Source organism: Chaetodon auriga, chromosome 1 (assembly GCF_051107435.1).
Source record: "Chaetodon auriga isolate fChaAug3 chromosome 1, fChaAug3.hap1, whole genome shotgun sequence".
In the NCBI taxonomy this organism is placed as follows: domain Eukaryota; kingdom Metazoa; phylum Chordata; class Actinopteri; order Chaetodontiformes; family Chaetodontidae; genus Chaetodon; species Chaetodon auriga.
In genome coordinates this window covers 1,497,561-1,521,632 of record NC_135074.1, presented here as the reverse complement: position 1 = coordinate 1,521,632, position 24,072 = coordinate 1,497,561, and the positions used below count along the sequence as shown (strand labels likewise).

Genomic DNA, 24,072 nt, shown 5'->3' with positions numbered 1-24,072 from the left:
TCAACATCATCAAATATGCATCTGCTGAAAGTACCTAGAATTAATACTAAATCAGGAGAGAGATCAAATCAAGAGAGGACACACCTGAGAGTCTGACCGCAGCTCCAACACAACATATAGGTAAAATATAGTCGCTACGGTGCCATTGTCTGGAACAAACTGCCTGATGACGTAATATCTGCTGCAAATATATCTTATCTATATATCTATATCTATAAGCAACCTTGAAACATTGCTTTTCTTATAGTCTTTCGCTTCTTTATGTGTGTGAGTGTGTGTGTGGCCACATATTCCTCATGTTGGATGTAAAATCTGTTCACACAATCACATTGTGGGGACAAAATGCAAGTCCCCATAATGTGAATCATTAAATTTTAGGGTGAAGACTTGAGGTGAAGTGGTTACTGGTTAGGGTAAGTCTCCAGGAAAAAAGGTAAGTCTATGTAATGTCCCCAGAAATGATGGAAACGTGTGTGTTTGTGCCTTTGAGTGCACCCGTTGTAATCCATATGTGAATGCTGTCACAGGAATAGGACCAGGCTTATAAAAAAAATATTTTATGTATGTCTGTGTGCATTATATGGATGTGTAATGGGAATTCTTATTATTATTTATTTTCTCTGTACTCAATCATAAGTATTCACTGTCTTAAAGCCAAATGAACAACCATATCATATGATTAGGTGTGTGCGTGGGTCATAATCTGCTGACCATGTTACCACGTACAATATGTTATTATGCACTGATTAAGTGAACCTTGTGTCCTGATTGTACAACACATTATGACGTGCCTATTGTGCTGACATTGTTCTGATGATAGAACAAAGTCATCCTGTCTACAAAGATAATATATTGTATATAATCTATCAACTTCTCCTGCTCCGGGCTCTTTCTTGTCATCTCACACTCGTGACAACAAGAAGGGAGTCCGTCTGCAGGCATCAGAATAAACTCACAGAAAGACAACGAACGACTTTTTAGTACAAAATTGCCAGAGCAGATGTCTGAAAGGTTATTTTATTGATAAAGAGTATTTACATATGTTTTTTAAATTTAATTTGTTTAATGTTTTCTGTCTTTCACTGTAAAGCACACTGAGTTTCCCTGTGTATGAAATGCACCCTACAAATAAAGTTGATAACTGCCAGAAACCCTGCAGACTTCTCTGGGCCTTTGCTCATCTGAGATGGACTGATGCAAAATGGAAAAGTGTGCTGTTGTCTGATAAGTCCACATTGTTTTTTGAAATCACAGATGTCATGTCCACTGGGCTAAAGAGGAAAAAGACCGTCCAGATTGTTACCAATGCAAAGTTCAAAAGCCAGCATCTATGATGGTGTGGGGGTGTGTCAGTGCTGATAGCATAGATAACTTGCACATCTGTGAAGGCAGCATTAAGGCTGAAAAGTACATACAGGTTTGGAGCAACATGTGCTGCCACCCAGATGCTGTCTTTTTCAGAGGGGCCCCTGCTTATTCAAGCAAGACATTGCCAAGCCATATTCTGCATTTGTAAAACACTCTGTAGAGCTGAGGGAGGCTGCAGAGTCAAATGATAATTCTGTGTGGGTTCATAATTCCACCTTTCACAAGTCATTTGCTCTATTACAGTTTTTCTCAATTGCTACGACACAATTCCTGGAACAACTCACCATTTTCTCAAATCTTCACACACAATTTTAAAAATTCACACCCAATAGTACAAAACATCTAACTTCTGGGTCCCAATCAGTTTTTACCCTCAGACAATACACACAAGCTGTCAAAACACAGACTACATGAGTGTTTGTTACACACAGGAGGGATTAATTCAACACACTGCCACCAAAATGTCAAGAATAGGGTTTATTCACAGCATTTCCATATTGAGCACATATACAGGTTCATCAGCATCAGCATTATCAGCATGATCTTGTCTCAGGTCACGGTCAGGCCATAGTTTCATCAACTTCACACATTATGTCTTCTCTTGCCAGGCAGCGTGGGAAATATCCCCTTGTGTGTCGGATCCAACCCTAGATAGATTCCAGAGAAATATCCTCACATGCATTCACCATTGCCTCCAGGAGATTGTGCTGTGTGTATGGGTTGCGGTCATAGACTCTCCACCACCATGCTGAGAAAAATTCCTCTATTGCATTCAGAAAAGGGGAGTATGCTGGCAGAAAAAGGACCCTGAACCTGGGGTGGTCATTGAACCAGGTGTGAACCAGAGCAGCCTGATGGAAGCTCACGTTATCCCAAATGACAACATATTGGGCTTGCTCTGGCTGCCCTGGCTCCCCTTCCTGTTGGAGAATGTTATTGTGCAGCTGATCTAGAAACTGAAAGAGTAGTGCAGTGTTGTATGGTCCCAGTATGGCATGGCGGTGGAGGATGCCACGATTGCTAATGGCTGCACACATGGTGATATTGCCTCCCCTCTGGCCTGGAACTTGTGTGATTGCACGCTGTCCAATGATGTTGCGGCCCCTTTTGCGCCTTTTTGTGAGATTGAACCCTGCCTCATCAATAAAGATGTATTCATGAGGGTCAGCCATTGCAGCCATCTCAAAGATTTTCTACAGGAGTCAAAAAACAAAAATTTTACTTCAAACATAGTACTGTGTGTATTGGAATGAAAGAGGGATCTTTACATGCTATAGCATTTCTGTACAGCATAGCAATTACCTGCACATATTGGAATCGTTGCTTCTTAACCTTGTCGGAATTCCTCTCAAAAGGCACGCGGTAAAGTTGCTTCGTCCTTATGTGGTTCCGCTGTATTACCCAGTCAATGGTGGAAAGGCTTATGCTGTTAGTCCCTTGAAATATTTCCTGGTCTTCAATTATGTGGGTTTGAATCTCCCTTGAAGTGATGGCATTATTGGCAATCACCATATTTACCAAGGCAGTCTCCTGCTCAGTGGTGTGCAATCACCGGGGGAGGGAGCTCCTCCTCCTCCTCTGGTAGCTGGTTCCTGTCTGGGCTCTTGATTTCCCATCTTGTTTTCTGTATTTATTTTAATTTTCCTTAAACTTGAAAGTTTTAATTTTTGGCTGAATTGGACATCTAAAGACATATTTTACGGACAAATATTTAAAAGTTGTGGATGACCCTTGGGACCTCTGATATTTCACGGATACACTCTGCTCTGGCCTACTGACAGAAAAAGCCTGCTACGGCCTACCAACAGAAAAAGCCTGCTGGCAGCTAAAGCTAACTAAATAGCACCAAGATGCCTCCTTTCTCCACAGATGACCTCTACAAACTTCTGCAGCAGGTTGCAGTGTTGGAAACTAAAGTTCAGCGTCTGGAAATAAACGCAGAAGTGAACGGACCTTGTGGAAATGACAGCACTTTGCCGCTGACTCAAAACAGCGGACTGGAGAATGCTAACATCCAGCTAATTGGCTCTGATACAGCTCCCACGAAACTAAAGGGCTGTGTACCGGGTAATAAATCTGCCAGTATCAGTCCTCCCTGGAATGCTCTCGGGGCAAAGCCCAAGAGTAAATCAGCTGATATGGGGAGACGTCCAACAGGTAGAACCCAGCGCCCAGAGATCTGTGATGCGACAGGCTGGCCTGCGTTATCATCCTCCTCAACACCTGTGCAGAGTAAGGCACAGCTGTGGATAAAAGCCAAAGGGAAGGTGAGCAACAAAGCTCCCAAACCAGCTAGTGTGCAGTTACAAAATCGGTTTGCTCCACTACTGCAGGACCCTGGATCTCCAACTGAAAACCTGGATAACTCCTGTGACTCACAGAGAAGGGTAAGGCCTGACAGGAAGTCAGAAGCTAGAAAGCTACACGGAAAGCTACTGACTGGTCCTGAGACTCTGGTTGTTGGTGATTCTGCTATTAAAGACGTGGGAAGCATGTACAGCAGAAACACGAAAGTATTGTGCTTTCCTGATGATACGGTCTCCAACATGACCGACAGAATCCTCAGTCTTGTTGCAGAAATTCCAACTTTGAAATACCTTGTACTGCACACAGGGGCAAATGATATTGCGAAACGACAATCTGAAGTGCTCAAACGAGATTTAGATAAACTGCTAAATGCAGTGAGCTCTCTGAATGCTGAGGTCTTCTTCAGTGGGCCTTTACCACCAGTCAGAGGAGGAGGAGAGAGATTCAGCAGATTATTGGCAGTAAACAGATGGCTTTCAACTGCATGTGATGTCCACTCAGTGCATTTTATTGACAATTTCAACTTTTTCTGGGACCGCAGACATTTTTTCAAAGGAGACGGACTTTCCCTAAACAAGTCAGGAGTAAAACTTTTTGCCTCCAACCTATCTTTCTTCCTGCGTAACACTGCTCCCACTCCCAAGGACAAGAGACAAGAGGAATCCAAACAAAAGCAGCAAACACCAAAACATGAAGGAGAACCAACTCTCCCCCCGCCTGTATGCTCTAACCATGAAGGATGCCAGAGCAAAAAGGGGGATGCCTCATGTCCTCCACCAGGGGCCACTGCTCGTGAGGATTCACTGACTCCAACCACTAAAACTCCACCTAGGTCACCATCTCCAACTGCCCAAACTCCATCTAGCTCATCATCTTCACTGGGTATCCCATCACCATCCTCCCCCCTTCTGGAGTTTACTGACCAAATGAACAAACTTGTCAGCGCGGGTATCAGACTTACCCCTCGCCCATCTGGGGTCCTGTCCCCCCAAATTCCACCCCGCCCCCTACAACCACCCTGTCCCCCTCCACCACCACAGCGCCGACGGGCACCACCTCCACCCCCTCCACGGCTTGATCTGAACCTACTCCAGTCCCCTAGTAAGAGCCCAGCACAGCCACCTATTTGTGTTGGTAACTGATGTGTTACGGGTCCAGCTTTTAAGGCAAATGTTATGCCTGACTTTTCCAAGGAAAAGCCAGGGCCCATTGTGCCGGAAGTAGTGATTCATGTCTCAATAGGTAGGAGGAGAAGATCGGCCCATCTCTCCAGAAACATCACATCATCAAATTTAACATGTATTCCACGTCAGCCACAGTATGTTCTAAAACATGGGGATGTTGGACTTTTTAGCACATTTAATTTAGCCCTTTTAAATGTTAGGTCTTTGGCAGGCAAATCATTCTTAATCAATGACTTTATCATCAAGCACAAGCTTGATTTTATGTTTTTAACTGAAACTTGGTTAGGACAAGATAACAGCGCAGCAGTTCTCAATGAGTCAGCCCCTCCGAACTTCAGTTTCATAAGTGAAGTAAGAATGCATAAGAGAGGAGGTGGAGTCGCCATTTTGTTTAATGATAGCATTCAATTCAGCAGAGTCTCTTATGGTCAGTTTGAATCTTTTGAATATGTTGCCATTCAATCTAAGTCTCCCTGCCGATCAGTCTTCGTAACCATCTACAAGCCTCCAAAATACAATGCAAAGTTTTCCGATGAGTTTGCCAATCTACTGTCTGTTGTTTGTATTGATTTTGACTGTGTTGTGTTAGTGGGTGACTTCAACATTCATGTTGATAATCTCAAAGATGGATGTGCTAAAGAACTTCTAAACATCCTGGATCATTTTGGCCTATCTCAGCACGTAACACATTCAACACATAACAAAGGGCATATATTAGATTTGGTTATTTCCAAAGGGCTCAATATCTCTGAGGTTGTGGTGATGGATGTTGCTCTTTCTGATCATTACTGTGTTTCATTTAAAATGGCCATACCTGCTACTCTTAACAAAAGTGGAACAGAGGTAATCAAAAAGCGTTATATTAATGATAACACCTGTGCAGTCTTTACTCAGTGTTTTACACCATCACCAACACTGCCCTCAGCTTCAACTGATGACCTTGTAAATAGTTTCAGTTCCAAAGTTATGGCTATTATTGACTCCATCGCCCCAGTTAAGACAAAAGTTTTATCAGGAAGGAAAAAGACACCTTGGAGAAACACCACACTGGTCAAAGTCCAGAAAAGAGTCTGCAGACAGGCAGAGCGCAGGTGGCGAAAAACTAAACTCCAGGTTCATTATGAGATTTACAAAAACAGTCTCCACACCTATAACCATGAACTAAAGAAGGCAAGGCAAGCATTCTTCTCAGAGATTATCAACGGAAACTGTAATAATGCCCGCACTTTGTTTTCTGTTGTGGATAGACTGACAAACCCCACAGCATCAGTCCCTCCTGAGCTGCTATCCAACAAGTCATGCAATGAATTTGCAGCCTTTTTTACAGATAAAATTTCAAGGATAAGACAAACAGTGTGCAGCTCCAGCTCAGGCAAAATGATAAGTCCATCTGTGCCTTCTTGTTCTACAGTTAATCTAGCACATTTTAACCTTCTAGATCATACAAGGCTGGCAGAAACCGTATCACAGTTAAAATCCACAACATGCTGCCTTGATACTCTGCCAACAAACTTTTTTAAAAATGTCTTTAATTGCATAGCTCCAGATGTGTTGCAGATAATAAATAATTCTCTTCAGTCTGGTCACTTTCCCCAGGCCTTGAAAACTGCAGTAATAAAACCTCTCCTAAAAAAGGCTAATCTGGATGCTTCAGCGATAAGCAACTACAGGCCAATATCAAATCTTCCCTTTCTAGGAAAAATTATTGAAAGGGTTGTTTTTCAACAAATGCATGCTTTCATGATGCAGAACAATCTTTTTAATGCATTTCAGTCTGGATTTCGTCCACACCACAGTACTGAGACTGTACTTATCAAAGTTTTAAATGACATACTTCTGAATAATGATGCTTCCAAAACCTCAGTCTTAGTATTATTGGATCTCAGTGCTGCCTTTGATACAGTTGATCATGACATACTTCTTGACAGACTGGAAAAGTGGGTGGGACTTACTGGCACTGTACTACACTGGTTCAAATCTTACTTACAAGACAGAGACTACTTTGTGTCAATTGGTGAGCATGTGTCTGAACGACAGAAGATGATGTGTGGGGTGCCACAAGGGTCCATTCTCGGACCACTTCTTTTCAATATCTACATGTTGCCCCTAGCTCAGATCATGGAGCAACATAATATTTCTTATCATACTTATGCAGATGATACACAACTTTATATTTCTGTGTCATCACATGACTACAGTCCCTTACTTTCACTGAGTGAGTGTATTCATCAAATCAATGAGTGGATGTGCCAGAATTTTCTTCAGCTTAATGCAGATAAGACAGAAGTGATTGTATTTGGCCCCAAAAATGAAAGGTCAAAGATCAGTGCTCACCTTAATTCCATGTCACTGACAACAACAGATAAAGCCAGAAATCTTGGTGTAATTATTGATTCTGACCTGAATTTTAACAGCCAGTTAAAGCTCATTACCAAATCAGCCTACTACCACCTGAAAAATATAACCAGAATTAAGGGATGTCTGTCCAAAGAAGACATGGAAAAACTGGTTCATGCATTTATTTTCAGTAGATTGGACTATTGCAATGGAGTCTTTACTGGCCTAAACAAAAAATCAATTAGGCAACTACAGCTGATTCAAAATGCTGCTGCACGAGTCCTTACAAACACCAGAAAAATGGACCATATTACACTAGTCCTCAGATCACTACATTGGCTTCCTGTGAATCAAAGAATAGACTTCAAAATCTTACTGTTGGTCTACAAAGCATTAAATGGTCTAGGACCGAAATATATTGTAGACTTATTAACTCCATATGAAGTATCCAGACCTCTCAGGTCATCAGGGACAGGTCTATTGTGTGTTCCCAGAATGAGAACCAAACAAAGTGAAGCAGCTTTCAGTTATTATGCTCCTCACCTGTGGAACACTCTCCCTGCACACCTGAGGTCTGCACCAACAGTCAGCTCATTTAAATCAGAGTTGAAAACATTATTATTCGCTACAGCTTTTACTTAAAGTAATCATTTTAAATGCTAGATTATTGTCTTAAACACTAAATTATTGTCTTTTACTGGCTTCCTTTAATTGTATTTTATTTTTATTTTTCTATTCTCTTCTAATCTCTTTCTTTCTTTCTTTCTTTCTTTGAAATGTATGATTTTAATGTATTTTTATGCTTCTGTAAAGCACTTTGAATTGCCTGGTGTATGAATTGTGCTATACAAATAAATTTGCCTTTGCCTTTGCCTTTGCCTTTGCCTCCAATAGATGGCTGCCTCTCAGTTCTGCAAAAATTAAATTTGACCATTACTGATCTATGGTGTACTGTGGCACATTATAGTAAAAACTACACAGCATACAGTGGATATTCAGTCTATATGTACTACAACATTACTGTGCATGTACTGTGATACATGTACATGTACAGTGACAATGAGGCAAATTACCTGTTTTCCCTCCTGAAAGTACGGACAATGGATGCAACTGTGAAACGGCTTAAGTTTGGCTGGACTAGCTCTCCAGCTTCTTTCATTGTCCTCCCATGTACCACCACATGATGAATGACAGTGGCACAGATTTCATCAGAAATTACTTGTCTTTGCTGTCCTCTGCCTCTGCCTCTTCCTTGTCTCTCAACCTCTGCATGTTTGGGATCCATTGTTCCAATGGACATGAACATGCCTCTAGGCTCTATTTATTGACCCCCAATTCTGATTGGTGTGTTAACAATTTTTAGGCTGAGTGTTTTCACCTGGAGAAGGGGGTGGTGTCTGAGTTTAGGTTATGATAACTTGAGTTAATTATATTGAGAGCATGTGTTTGCAGAATGAACACATGCAATGAATGATTTATTTGGCCACTTTTGTGTAAGGTTTTGCAGAAAGTGTTTTTAATATTGAGTCATGTGTGGAAACAGGTGAATTGTGTTTTTGGTTATGGGAAATGTGTGTGTGCTTCTGGGAATGATGAAAAGGTTTGGGTTTTGTGTTACAGGAACCAGGTTTTGTGTTTTAGCAATCAAGAAAAACTGTATTAATATAAAAACGTCGATTATTGCAACTTTTGGGGTGGCAGAAGCTCAGTCCGTAGGGACTTGCCTTGGAACACGGGGGAGGCAAGATCAAGTCCAGCTCCGACCATGTGTGAACTGTTGGCTAGAGAGGTTCCAATTCACTACTCATTTCTTGGAGTGCCAACTATGAGACTATGAGACTATCACACATCTTTCCTTATGCATGTCTATAGGTCTTGTGTGTGTATTTTGGGCCTGTGTGTGTGCTAATGAGAGGAGATGAGTATCTTTTCATGGGCCAAAGAGTGGAGTAACACTTTCAGTCCCAAGCAAAAAAACTTTGACTGACTGAAATGTGGCATTAGATGAAAGGTCAAGAAGTTTGTGAAGTGAATATTCGCAGGCAATGTGATAAAAATCCATTTAGTCATGTTCTAGATGAACGTGTCAGATAAAAAGACAAATTCATGCTTTGCTGATAGCCACAGAAAAAGTCAGATTTACTTATTTTTTTGAAACAAGGTAGACATCATATTTATGTGACACTTCATGTGTTTTTGAGCAAAATTTAGTCACTTAGGCATCTGTTTTCTTTTCACGCAATAAGCAAAGAATAATCACAGAATGTTCTTGAAGTTGTAAAGATGGGAAAGTGTATATCGCTGACATTGTTCCTAACAGAATCACATTATAATCAGCTGTCTGCAGTGCTGCAACAGTGTTGTCATTGGTGTTGTTGACTTCTTCTGTGCACCGATTATCTCTCTCTCTCATTCCCTCTCTCTCTCTCTATGTGTGTGTGTATGTGTGTTTGTGTGAATCAGCTCATGTGGGTTACTGTGGGTCAATAGATTAGTGCTCCAAATGGCTTTCCTCTAATTCAGCTTGCAGTCTCAATCTCTCCTTCATACACACACCAAAGAGGACAAATCTGAGAGTCTGACTGCAGCTTCCACACAACAGAGGTAGGCTGACATTTGTTTTATTAGGAGGGTCATTTGGTAAACTGGCAGTTACAAAATGTTCAAAATGTTGAATGTTTGCAGCCTGATAGCCGTTGATGACACTGCTGAATGTGCTAAACTGTTGTTTAGCATCTGATCACACTTACATTGTCTGTCGGAACATGTAATAATAATAATAATAATAATAATAATAATAATAATAATAATATATGTATAAAACAATGTAAGAAATTGCTTTACAAAGGAAAAACAAAACAAGTCAGCACAACAATTAAATAAAATAGTGAAAAATAGTGAAAATAAAACTTTTGGCTACTATCACTTCACATCTTTTGTAAAGTTTTAAAAAGTAATTTAAAAGATGTTACTGATTCTGCAGATCTTCAGATGTGAATATTCACTATTGAAGTTCACAGCACAATTAGAAGCTATTTTCTTGTTCAGGAGAACCTAAATTATTATTCAGCTTTATTGTATATTTGTTATGTATTTCTTTTCTTTCTGTCATTTTTTTGTTGTAAAGTATAAAAATGGCAACAGAGGAGAAGAATATCTGGTACTTTATACTGGGATGCACATGTACATTTTTGCTTTTTTAAAGTCACAAATGTACAACATATGCTACTTGCAACTGGTCACAGACAGTTCATGTGTTGTGTCCAGTAGTATCACCATGTAAATAAGTGTTTGGCACATCAATACAATGACCTTAAGGAACATGTGTCCTCTCTGCTGTTGTTAGTCCTGGGCCATCTGGCTTGCTGGTATTTTGGTGTTACTGGAGCAAAGACGTGATTAGCTTTCAGGGACAGAGAACACTGAGCAGATTTACCTGCTCGGGGGGGGGGGGGGGGGGGGTTGCTTTTGGCACTCATCTGAACTAACATGAGGAAATAAAAATCTGATTTCATTTCAAGATAGCATAAATACACAGTATACCTGAGAGTTGAGTGTTTCTGTGCTTGTTGAAATGAGCATGATGCTGCCGAGCAAACAGTGTTTTAATCCCTGATCCTTTCGCTGCACAGTGACTCTTCATTATGTAACACCCTTAACTAATTTAGACAGGCAGAGGTGTGACCAGACAGGCTTTCTGGGAAAGTAAACCTGATTTAGCATTATGCTTTTCTTAGATCTTGCTGTCTGAATCTCTCGGTGTGCACAAAGTCAAATGTATGAGATCGGACAATTGCTTGACTTAATGTTTAATCGATGAGCTCTTCTCCTGTGGTGGGTGGAGGCTGCCCCCATAACCTGACTGACCGGAGAACTTCCACAGTGCACAACCCTACACACTTCCTGCTCACTGTTCTTCCGGACTGAGAGTACACCTCAACCATGAACTGCCAAAATTCAGCACAAGTGTCGAACTAGGGATAAAAAAAACAAAAAACAAACACTGAGATGTTGTTGCATGATACTTAAGGATGCCTATTGTTTCATCCCTCATGCAGCTTTTAGACTCTATGATCACTGTTTGGTTTGTCTTGTCTCAACTTACCAGCAAAAACTACAATCTGCTCAGCCTGTGGTCAAGACTGTGAGGAGATGGACCAATGAGGCAAAGCTGCAATCACAGGCCTGCACTGACTGCATTGATTGGAGTGTTTTTGAGGCTGTAACTGGATGGGCTGTTTGAAACTATGGCAAATCAGCTATTGTGAGGATGTGTGTGCTGACTAAAGCTTTCTGCACATCCAGCAACAAACCTTGGTTTACAGCCACACTCAGGCAGCTTCACCAGGCAAAGAAGTGGGGACAGAATCCTGAACAACCAGGACAGAGGTTGACAGTGGAGATCAGAGTAGAAAAGTGGAGCTACACTAAAAAGCTGAAAAAAAAAAGATTCTCACCGAACACCCTATGTCAGTGTAGAAAGGCCTGCAGGATGTCACAGGCTTCAAGAAACAATGTCTCCACACGATGGAGAATCATCAACCTGCTGATGATCTGAGTGTGTTTTACTTTAAGTGTGATAAGAAATCATTCATGCTGTAACTAACTTAACCCCCTGCCACTGCCTCACCCCTCCTCACTGATCCTCCACCTGTGCTTAGGATCTGTGAAAAGGATGTGTGCCACCCCTTTCAGGGACAGAAGATCAGGAAGGCACCAGGCACAGATGGCATGTCATTCTCCTGTCTCAAAGCTTTTGCTGACCAGCTGGCCCCCATCTTAACACAGATCTTCAACAGATCACTGGAGTAGTTTCAAGTCCCCCCTGCTTCTAACACTCCTAATACTCAATCATACCAGTCCCAAAGAAACCTCCTATCACATGATTCAATTACTACAGTCCTCTCACCCTGATTCTGGTCATGAAATCCTTCAAAGACTGGTCTTGGCCCACCTGAAGGACAAACGTCCTGCTGGATGGGATTTTTCCTCATCGGCTATCTCTTGCCCATACAGACGTTTGTGACCCACTGACAGATGGGAGCTGGCAGGGCAAGCTGTTTGCCTAGTTTCCCTTCTCCCGAAGTCTGCAGATGACACTGTATGGCAATTTTAGCCCAGTTTTTCAGGTCAGTGTAAATCTCCAGGTTTCTGGCATCCAGTTTCTCCCAGGACCTGAAGTGGACCTCAGACATAGCCTCAATAATCAAGAAAGCGCAACAGAGGATGCCTCAACAGCTGCTGATCAATCATTATCTGGTTTGGATCTGCCATCAAACAGGACAAAAATAGACCGAAACTGACTATAAGCACTGTTGAGAAAACCATTGCTGTCAACCTGCCCTCCATTCAGGACTACCACACCTCCAGACTGAGGGCACATCACTGCAGAACCCTCACATGGACACAATCTGTTCCAAATTCTCCCCTCTGGTTGGTGCTACAGATCACTGAATGCCACAACAACCACGCATGAAAACAGTTTTCTTCCCACAAGTTGTCACTCTCACAAACAGTTAGCTAGTCATACAGTGTCCCAAACACTCTGAGACCAAAATATCCACTGACTTACCATTTTTAATCCATTAGTGTGCAGTTTTTAACATGAACATTCATCACTACCATCACTGTCAACATAAACCTGCACGTTGTAAAGTTCATTGTATATATTGTTATTGCCTCATCATTCTTTGTATATATTGTTTATTTTATATTTTACCCTTGCTTTTTTGTCCTCATTGAGCTGTATGTCTTTTTTTCCATGCAAGTTCATTGAGTGTAATGTTTAAACCTGAATCAGATTCCTTGTACGTACACACATTCTTGGCCAATAAAGCCAATTCTGATTCTGATTCTAATAGAAATTTACCTAGATGAGTAGTAATAGTAGTAGAACTTGTTGGATTTTGACTGTAACAACACCAAAATGGGTATACATTATCCCAGGACAGAGATGTACAAGTCAAAAATGAAAAGTTTTTGTAAGGGATGGAGCATCTTAGCCGTAAGATAATTGGGAATAGGCCTACCAAAGAAATTTTTCGCCCAACCTATAGAGGGGGCGCTCAAAAACATCAACCTCAAATGGGTGAGTGTGTGATTGGCCTCCCTTCTTGTTTAAACAAAATTAAACTAGCAACTGTGACTTTTCTCAGCTTTGTGAAGCCTGAAACCTGCTTATTGCTGTTTGCTGCCTTAATTCTGGCCCATTGAGCTGCTTACTTCTGTTGAGCACAGAAGGACTTGAAACTGGAATTGCTACTTGTGGCTATATAATAATAATGATAATGATCAGAATCAGAATCAGAATCAAAATTGTGTTTGTGCTGGTTAATTATTATTATTATTTGCTTTATTATTTCTGTTTTAAATTGCTGGTATTATTATTATTGGTAATAGTATTGTTATTTGTTTTCTTATGCTGTGGTTCAAATTTCTATGAGCTGGAATGAGAAACATGGAACTCAGTCTGGAAATGAAATAAGTGGAAATGATGTGCATGTCCTTCCATAGAAATGTGAGCCCAATCGGCCAGATGGTGGTTCTGCAATTAAAGCCCAAAAATACTATTATGAAAAGGCCATGCCCTTCACACTGTAAATCAGCTTGAAATTGGACATACAAGTCCACCTCAATGTATTCTACAAAAAAGCCTCCTGGTGCACCGCATGTTGGTGAATGGTATCGAGAAGAAATCGGACTAAAACTCAAACTGTGTGTCTATCTGTCTCTCAGTCAACTGAGCAATATGGACGGTGTCCCTCTGAAGATGCCACAGAGTGCTTCACAGGAAGTCAAAGAAGACATCAAAGTTATGGTCCCTGATTCTCTCATCGTTTTGCAGGAGACAGAGGTCAGTGTGGTCTGTGTGTATGTGTACATAAAGCATGTGAAACACAGACTCTACTGTTTGTATGTCACTGTGTGCCCCTACTGCTCTTTCTCCTACAACCATACTCTTGCTAACTACAGTGCAGGCCTTTTTTGCTTCTCTGCTTTTCAGACAGAAAAACACAAATAACTCTTTGCTTTTCAAAATCATTTGTGTCCATATGATTGCTACATTGTTCTTCATCTTCTTCCTCTCTCTCTCTCTCTCTCTCTCTCTCTCTCTCTCTCTCTCTCTCTCTCTTTGGTTTATGACAAAATACCAGCAAATCTAGTGACATTTCCATCAGTCTCAGTTGTATGTTAGTTTAGATTAGTGCAAATTAACTAATGTTAACACACTAAACTTGCAAGACCAACAAATTGCTAGCTGCTAACATGGCTGTTTAGATATGCCATCACAACCTAATGTTGAGCATTTTGAGATTTTAAGCTGATGATAGACTGAGATGAAAAGTCAAGGGATCACCAAAGTGAAGTTTTGTGGTGCTCTGTGCAACAGGTGTTGAAATATTTCACTTCAGATCAGCACTTGATCAACAGACTGACTTTCAGTGACATTCCTGGAGTGGGGACACCAAGCTAACATAGCTACAAATGTTGAAATAACGATATAAGACCAAAGAAAATGGAAAGCTAAACAGTTGGTTGAGTAGAACACTAACATGTTGTTTGTCCATGCGACAGTATGAGTTCAGCCTGGAGAAGTGGGTACTAACTGGACTGCAGAGTGGCTTCACCAGCCAGCATCAGCCTCAGCTCTCCTCTTCTTCAGGACTACAGCCAACTTGTCCGCCATACTGGATGATGTTCAGCAGCCCACAGCAGAGCCGCCTGGCCAGCCGCCACTGCTCTGACTTCTGGGAGCCCAATCCGAGGCAGCGGTCAAACAGCCTCAACCCCGCCATTCTGCGCACCAAGTTTGTCATCTCAGACTCTGAGGATGAGGGAGAGAGTGCCACAGATAAAGCCAAGACATGTTTGTCAGGGAAAGCTAGCTCAGGTGGAGAGCAGAGTGGTCAGAGGAAAGCACAGAGAGCCTTTGTCCCAGACCTTCTAAACCCTCCGGCCTGCCTCAGCAGCTTGCCACACCAGCGCAGGAAGAACCTACGACAGTGTTCACTCTCAGTGTTGGACACATCCAAAAAAGATGATCCCAACACAGACAGCCGATCTGTGAGCTCATCCTTACACAGGACCCTGGACACCAGAGCCCCCAACATCAGAGCCAATACAGTCGACAGGCTCCCCAGAATCAACAAACACAGCACAACACATACGGTAAGAGACACATTGTTGTATAAGGTAACATGTCGTAGTGTGAGATCCAGTTTGAGTCACAGTCAGAATTTTAAGTAGCAGTCTAACATTTTGAAGAAGATAACTGAGGTCCAGGATGTGTTGAACCAATAGGCTGATCCAGGGGCAGGGTTAGAGCTGCATTGGCCCCAGCTGAAATCTGACTGGCACCTGAAGTGCCCTGGATTGCTTCAGATTACTTTACTGGCTGGATTCTCAAAAAATAAATGATATGTGAATGTGTGACATTGTTGTCTGGCATCTGAGTTTTGTGTTCGCCTGAAAAACAATTCCACAACACATAAAATAAAATAAACATAGGTTGGCTGTAAAGTTGACAGGCAGCATAAGCACTGGGCCACATTCCCCTCGGGTAACGCAGGTGGCAATACGTAGAGCATTAGCAGCAACATCTAGTGAGGAGAAGTTATTCACTCAAACAGCACCCACCAATAAAACAAGAGGAGTAGAAACACATCCATTTTCAAAATCTACCTCTTCGACCAATTGTCCTAGTTGCCAGTAGCGTCTCTCACAGATATGACACCTGCCAAACAATAACCTCCTCCTCTCATGGGTCCAGCAATACCAGAGCTTCATCACGTCACTCAGACGATCTGTCATTGTTACTGGTAAGACAAATATATAACAATATTACAGTATAAGTACAACTATTAAAGGCTGCAACAGTTCATTGTAGCTCAAAGTAGTGCTAATTTATCAGGCTACAAACCTGCATTTCTGATGTGAGCCTGAAGAGTCCAACAGTGTGTCTCTGTGCTGGGTCGGTTTGACAGACAACGTCCCTTGTTGCATGTGAATGTTGTGATGTGCTGACCTATATACAATACAGCTTATGACTCAATGAAACAATCACATAACTGACTTTTTTTTGAAAGTTTTATATTTTGTTTGGTTTAATAATTGGGCCCAAACGAGGAGTGCCACCATACCTTTGTGCCATAAACACCATAATTCATTTACAATGCCCGGGTATGAAAATGAAGGTTGTGCACTGGGGTCCGTAATCCGGTCTTGCCATGTCATATGGATCTGTGTCGTTTGTCAGTGCTTAGTTGCTTAGTGCTTAGTTTTTCCAAATACTGTTGTTTGTGATTCAGTTTTTCAGGGTAGAATACCTTTTTCTTTCTGGTTTCCTGTCTCCATCTATTCCCCTACCCATCAGTTTTGATTGATTTAACCAACTTTTTAGCGAAATATAACAAAAGGTAAGCATTTAACCACCGTAGCAGGCACAGGTAACAGAATGTGTTCCCTACAAGATGGGGCCCCTGTCCCAACACGCAACATGGTGTGATGTACCTTCACATTCCCTATACTAACCACATGATGCTTTTTGTTATCTAAATCATTATGCTGAATAATTTGGAAGTTAGCAAATGTGACAAAACAAGACATGGTGTACAGCTCGTAGTTTTGTTGAGATGATTCCATCATCGTCAGTAGAATCAGAAGCTGCTGGTGATGGTGGACCTGATGAAGCAGTTGTGTGTAGCTGAAGGAGTGGCTCCAGCTATCAGTCTCACACATTCATCATTGCTAGGAAAATAATCCTTCTGTCTAAAATGAGTACTGCACATAACCACGTTTTTTCATTACAGATGCATCAGCAAAGTCCTATCTCTTCACCTGCACAAAATGCTCCCAACCTTTTCTTATTAAGAAAGCTGTAGTCTCCTATAGCCAGACTGCTCCACATCTCATTTTGGCAAAAACTGTGTTCTCAATATTCTGACAGGCTGGAGCAAAATAAAATAATTTGCCATGATGAAAAATGTTGAAATGCAATGTAAAACTACCAAGAAAAGACAGACTCACGAAATTAGAAAAGTTCAGACTCACTACCAGTCAGTCCTGACGTGATGCAATTTGACCCAACATGTGAAAAAAAGTGTTGCTGAAAATAACTCCTTTCTTTGAATTTATGCGCCTAGGTCTTAGGTCCTAGGTGAAAACATGGAATCTTGCTTTAACTTTAAAATGACCATTTAGAGGACACACTATGCATAAATTATAGTAAAGAATTCAACCTGCAAGTTGCTCTTTAACCTCATAGTGATTGAAAAATGTCACAGTGAATGTCATGTCTGATATTATCAGCCTGGTCTGGTCTGCAGAAGGAGACTATAAATGCAGCCTAAAGCTCAGGGCATTATTTTTCCTGAGTCCTACTATAAATCTCCACACATAAGGCAGGAACTGATAAGGCTCATTATGGTATCATAAATAGTATTTATTCTACCGTGTTGAGCATTCATGGTATTTATTATATACCATGAATGCTCAACACGGTAGAATTAGTTTCACTGTTTTTATATTCAAGTTGGCAATAAATCAGTCTTTATATGTCTTTTAACTCTGTTTATGAATGCCAAAAATGCATTAGCTAAAGGAGAAAATCAATCCTAAGCCATCCTTTTTTTTCCAGTTCACATTTCCAAAATGTTTTCAGGGATCTGCACTCTAAAAATAGACTGTGTAAAGTCTGTTCCCTGAATCCAGCCAGGGTATAAGAGGTTCATCTGGATTAGCGAGTGGAAGTCTTCTGAAAATGTCTTTCTCAGTGGAGCTGAGTCTCAGGTCAAACCTGCTGTCAGCATTACAGAAAGAACCTTAAAATCTGATTCAATCTGACACAATCTGACCACTCTATCTGTATAAACACACACTCATTACAGCTTGTTCTTCCACAGAAATCTTTCAGTCCAGACTTCTCTAGAAAACTCCCTGTGACCTCAACCCGTCAGGGTCTCACCGCTTTGGATTCAGACTCGTCAGCAGAGCTCCTGTCAGCTCTGAGCCCTGAAGAGAGAGAGCTGCTGGGGGCCATCACTGCCCGGGGTTACCCCCTCCGTACTGCCATCATCGCCTTACAGAAGACGGGCCAGCAAACCCCAGATCAAGTAAGCCTGTGTCACATACAACACCTAAAGTAAGATTTCTGACCTTTCTTTACTGTCTGCCCTCTACTTTGACCCTAGATCAGCTCATGATCATTACAGGTCTGAAAGAAGATGTTGGCTAAAGCTGATCTGGGGCTGTAGTCATACACTGCTGAACACAACAAATTATAGGTACTGGATTTTTGAGGCTAATATTGATATCAAGATGTGGGAGTTGAAATAAATAATTTTCATTCATTCATTCATCTTCTATACCCGCGTATCCCTTTCGGGGTTGCGGGGGGCTGGAGCCTGTCCCAGCTAGCAATGGGCGAGAGGCGGGGTACACCCTGAACCGGTGGCCAGTCGATCGCAGGGCAACATAGACAGACAACCATTCACACTCACACTCACACCTATGGACAATTTAGAGTCACCAATTAACTTAATGAGCATGTTTTTGGTCCGTGGGAGGAAGCCGGAGTGCCCGGAGAGAACCCACGCATGCACGGGAAGAACATGCAAACTTCACACAGATCCCCTGCCCGACTGTGAGGCACGCGCACTACCTGCTGTGCCACCGTGCCGCCCGAAATAAATAATTAGATATATAAATAAAAGTCTATTAGGTACATGTATTGATCTGCCATAAGGTCTAACTTTACAAAGTTTATAATGTTCAGTTTTTGTTGACATTGTCAGAAAAGTGTAAATTCAATTACATGTTTATTATTGAGGTCATAGTTAAAGGTGGTGTACTGGACTAAATTATATTGAGAGGCCTTTCTAATTTTTTGTCCTCCCTATTTACATACATGAGGTGGCCAGAATATTAGAAACACCTCTGAATATATATGCAGTCCAGTACAACACAATCACCAAGACCTCAGTGCTAAGATATAATATTGCACAGAGAGACCATGGCCTTTATTTAACTCATCTGGAGGGATTAATTCTGTAATCAATAGAATATACCAAACGGTCATCACATATCCAACCCTTGCAGCCTTATGCAGCCAATGCTGTGTAGTGCCAACACGAAGTCATGATAATCAACAAAAGCAACATGACAGGTAAAAACAACACATTTCCCATTGCAGGGATGCTGCTTGATCCACCTCTATCTTTGGACTTGAGAAATAGAGAGCTACAGACTTTGCTGTGCTATCTGTCTAAATGAATAGTTGAAAATAGGGGACAGAAATATTTCTTAAGATATATATCAAAGCACTAAGGCATGGACTACTCTTAAAATTAAATATTGGTATTTGACAAACATAAAACTGAGATTGAACTGTCAAATCGTTCATATTGTTTAACACTGATAATTGTTAAAATAATTATTCATGTCTATCTTTATACAATTGACTATTGGTTGGTCTAAACGAGCACTTTAAAGGTGTCACTTTGGGCATCATGGTAATTATGGCCACATCACTCATTCTTTCAGTTGTTTACAAGTTGAACAAAAACAAAACTAACCAAACTATAACAGCAAAGTCCTTTTTTCTTTTTGTTTTGTTTTGTTATGGCATGAGACACCTTACACCTTACAGAACTGCTGCTCCTCCAACAAGAATTTCCTCCCAACTGTATTGTATCAGAGAGGGACAGCTCAAAATGCAACAAATAAACAAAAACAAAGCAAGTACTAGAGAGCACAGCACAGAGGCTGCCATACACTGCATTATCTTGGATGTGGGTAGATCTCAATTAAAACTGATAACTATGGTGTCTGCTCAAATGATACCCTTGTTTCTTTAGCTTGATCTGCTTCCCCCGTCTGTCTTAGAAGGAATATACTTGTATGACTTGATACTGTATATAAAAGCTGATCTGACAGCTGGTAAATCACTTTACTCTGAGTTCAGCAGCAGGCAAGAGCTAATGGCTCTCATGCTTTTTAGGTCACACTGCTCTCACACAGATTGTATTTCACTGCTCTGATAAACCATATCAGAGAGACAACTTCAGCCTCTGCTCAACTCCTGAAGTTACCACATAAATTTGAAATCAGTTGTGTGGCTGTGTGTTGTCCAGTGATACCTTCACTGCTATTTCACTTGTAACAGTATGTCTGAAGTTTCATGCTTTTCATCAGAAATCTGTAATTATTTTCCACAGTGCTCATTGTTGATTGAAGTCACCCAGAGACAGTGGCTAAGTGTTAAAGGATAAAGATAAAGTCTTTAATTCTGCAGAGACAAACATCCACAGGTTTTGACTTTTATAATAACCCGATGATGTGACATAAAGCATAATCACAAATGACATGACCTTTAACTATATTACAGTGTTGACTTTGACTTTGTACTGAAGTAAACATTTGGAGTACTTACTTTATTTTAGTATTATCATTTAATGTCACTTTCTACTTCTACCTCACTACATTTCATACTTTGTAACAAGTTGTAACATCAGTGGGTTGAATAATATAAAATAAATTGACAACTATTTTGTAGAAAGTATTGTAATTTAAATTTATTTGTAATAATTTAGAGGTTTGGACTAGTTAGTTAGACAAAACAAACAATCTGAAGGTGTCACTCTGGATAATTGTGATGTTGCTAGAGAGTTGACAGTGAGTTCCATATTGAGCAGCTACAACAGTAAAATGTTTCTTACACATTAATGCATGAGCAATAATAATTTGATGGTTATGATATATAATTATATAAAAGTGGCAGGGCCATTTTTCTGCAGCAGTACTTTTACTCTTAACACTTTAAATCTACACTGCCTCACCCCTCTGACAGTAACTAAACAATCACTGTTGACGTGCTTATGACTCTATGGGCTCTGCCATAGTCCTAGTTGCTGTAGCCTACTCCATTGCTACAGTATGTCCCCCCTTCAGCTCTGGCAACCTAATCATTGCAAGCTGATTTAAAACATATCACATATCACACCTATCATATCGGTAGCACAGGAATATCACCGCAGACCACAGAATTAAAAACTTTGTTACACTATGAAATATAGAGATTTACGATGGTGATAGACTTAATCAGTATTGTGTGCACTCATTTGGCAAGGGCTTCAATGTAATGGATATTCATTTATATGTAAAAGAGCTAAGTAAAATACATCACCCTGATTATGCCTAAGTACTTTTACTAAAGTAACATTTTGAATAATGGATGTGACATGGATGTGACTTTCTCTACAACTGCTGGATAGGACAGTTTCCAACATTAATTAATGTTTTTTTGTATCTTTGCAGATCTTGAGTTACCTGGTAGCATGTGACCATCTGTGTCAGATGGGTTATGATATGGCCCAGGTAGAAGAGGCTCTGGAGATGTTTCAAAACTGTGAAGCAAAGGTAAAACATGCAGAGCTACAACATTACACAAGTCTTTAATATTCTTAAAGACAGAAGTACACTTTTCCTTTCATAGAGCCAGTTTTATTTCAAAGTATTCATTAAATAACACGATACTGTCACCCTCTTGAGGCGGAGGAGTTTCTTCACCTACTGAGTCAGTTCAATGAGATGGGCTTCCAGCAGAATGCCATCAAAGAAGTGCTGCTGGTCCATGAAAACCACCGAGAGCGGGCACTGGAGGAGCTGATGATGCGTGTGGCATGACAGCACATCAACACACTCACATGCATGTACACACACACACACACACACACACACACACACACACACACACACACTCTAAATACATCAACTGCAACCTAAAATGTTTTATTTACTGCAGGACAATATGCAAAAATGTAATTCATATTGATAAAGGCATAGAGAGAACAACTATACACAGATTATTATATCTGAAGATGGACAGTGGCCTTCAAAAGTCTATTGTTGATATTTTGCAGTTATGAGGATGATGGTGGTGATATGATGATAATGATGATGTTAATATTAATGACGATGACATTGATGATGATGATGATGATGATGATGATGATGATGATGATGACGATCTGCTCATGTTGCACATTGTCATGTGTTTAACATTTTATTTGACTTGGTTGAAAGAGTTTATTATGTCTATGCTTTGTTTTAGTGTGAATATAGTCAGTGTAGCATAGTGTAGTATATCTTTATTATCTGTGTAACAGAATAGAAGTGATCTGAGTAGTTGTAATTGTGTATTATAATATATATTTTCAGTTAACTAATTCATTTGGTTTGTTTTTCTATTAAATTTCTATTAACTTATATCTTCTACTTACATTTTATAATATTTTTTAATTTCAATATGCTTAATTCAGTAATGCTTAATGAAACTCAGTCCCACAACTTAATCTTAACTCAATAAATTGAACTGTACACAACTTGTTACCATGAGAAACTCTACTCAAAAGATCAAAGTGTGTTAAACTCAAACATTAATGGAAACATACCCATTAATCATAAATAAATAAATAAATAAATAAATGAATGTCACTGTCAGAATTCAATCTATTTATTTTAGTTCTAAAACTGTTATGAAACAGCCTGCCTTTTAAAAGGCATCAACAGTCATAATCAGAGCTTGAAACACTTGCCATATAAACCACACTATTTCACAGAAAACACTCTTTCAACAATTGGCTGAAAACAGGTAAAACAAAAGAGCACCCCCCTCTCACACAGAGCATGGTTACCTGGGTGGTAGAATAATAATAATTTTTCTCAATAATGAGCTATTGTTCAAGAAGTACTGATGTATTGCACACAATATGCAAAATACACACACATTTTGCTATGATGTGATTTTTCTTTTGTATATTTGTGTTAAGTCAGTACCATACCGCATTCTGTACCATATTGTCTAAATCAGTGTTTCCCAACCACTGTGCTGTGGCACATAAGTGTGCTGTGAGAAATCATCAGGTGTGTCGTGGAAGATTATCCACTTTCACCTGACTGGTGCTCTAAGTTTTAGAGCACCAGTCAGGTTAAATCTTTCTTCAATTCCTCCAAGAACATCAAAGAACATCAGCTTTGTGTTCAACTACACTGGCCCAGGTTTCACACTAAGTAAGTAAATTGAGACTAGATTTTCATTATATTTCAATAAATATACTTTTTGTGACATTTTTGTTTGGTGGTGTGCCTTGTGATTTTTCTAATGTTAAATATGTGCCGTGGCTCAAAAAGGTTGGGAAACACTGGTCTAATTTATTGACATTATCCATTAAAACATTTTGAAAATTGCGGTCTGTGCTATCTTGCATATGTATTGTATCACACTGCAGCACTTAAATTTCCGGTAAAGCCTCTTTGTTGAGGAAAAAGGATTTAAAGGATTGTATTTTTTTTTTTTTTTTTATTCCATATTTTGATGTTACATGATAATAATAGCAAACACAACACACGCTTACATTGCAGGCTCTGAAGAAGTCAGAGTCATGGTCTCCTGGGTAGACAGGACGTGCACGAAGGCACAGAGTGCGTCTCATATTGACATCATGTTTTTTCCTCATTGACAAATCAAAAGTAATAATTATTGTACAGATATTTTACAAGCACAATTCTGTTCCCTGTATTTTTATACAAATCAAAAACCCATCCCTGCAATTTAATTATTAAAAGCAATCATGCATTATCTTATACTTGCAAAACTAAAACCAGCCCAATCACACAAAGAATGGGAAGGGATTTAGCAGGTGTGAGTGTAGCATTTCAGCTTAATACATTAAATGAATTTATCTTATTTTACCTTCACACATTTTAAGCTGATTACATTTTTTACACTTCCGTGGCTGTCAGGGCCGCACTGCTTAGCCTTTATACTTTCATTGTAGTGATGTCTCTATGACACTAATGTATGCTTAATACGTGAAAG

The 24,072-nt window shown here is 40.2% G+C and overlaps 1 protein-coding gene across 1 annotated transcript; it reads left to right on the top strand.

Annotated features, from left to right (window-relative positions):
* The first annotated feature begins 9,739 nt into the window (after positions 1-9,739).
* ubap1lb (ubiquitin associated protein 1-like b) lies at positions 9,740-23,414 on the top strand. Its single transcript, XM_076737000.1, has 6 exons — positions 9,740-9,800; positions 13,932-14,049; positions 14,772-15,365; positions 18,098-18,307; positions 21,510-21,611; positions 21,744-23,414. The coding sequence occupies exons 2-6, from the start codon at positions 13,945-13,947 to the stop codon at positions 21,876-21,878; spliced, it is 1,146 nt and encodes a 381-aa protein (XP_076593115.1). The 5' UTR covers positions 9,740-9,800; positions 13,932-13,944; the 3' UTR covers positions 21,879-23,414.
* Positions 23,415-24,072: the final 658 nt, after the last annotated feature.

Coding starts and splice junctions, on each gene's coding strand:
- ubap1lb (XM_076737000.1), top strand. CDS start 13,945: ATGGACGGTGTCCCTCTGAAGATGCCACAGAGTGCTTCACAGGAAGTC. Junction 15,366..18,097: donor AACACAGCACAACACATACG/GTAAGAGACACA, acceptor GTTCTTCCACAG/AAATCTTTCAGTCCAGACTT. Junction 18,308..21,509: donor GCCAGCAAACCCCAGATCAA/GTAAGCCTGTGT, acceptor GTATCTTTGCAG/ATCTTGAGTTACCTGGTAGC.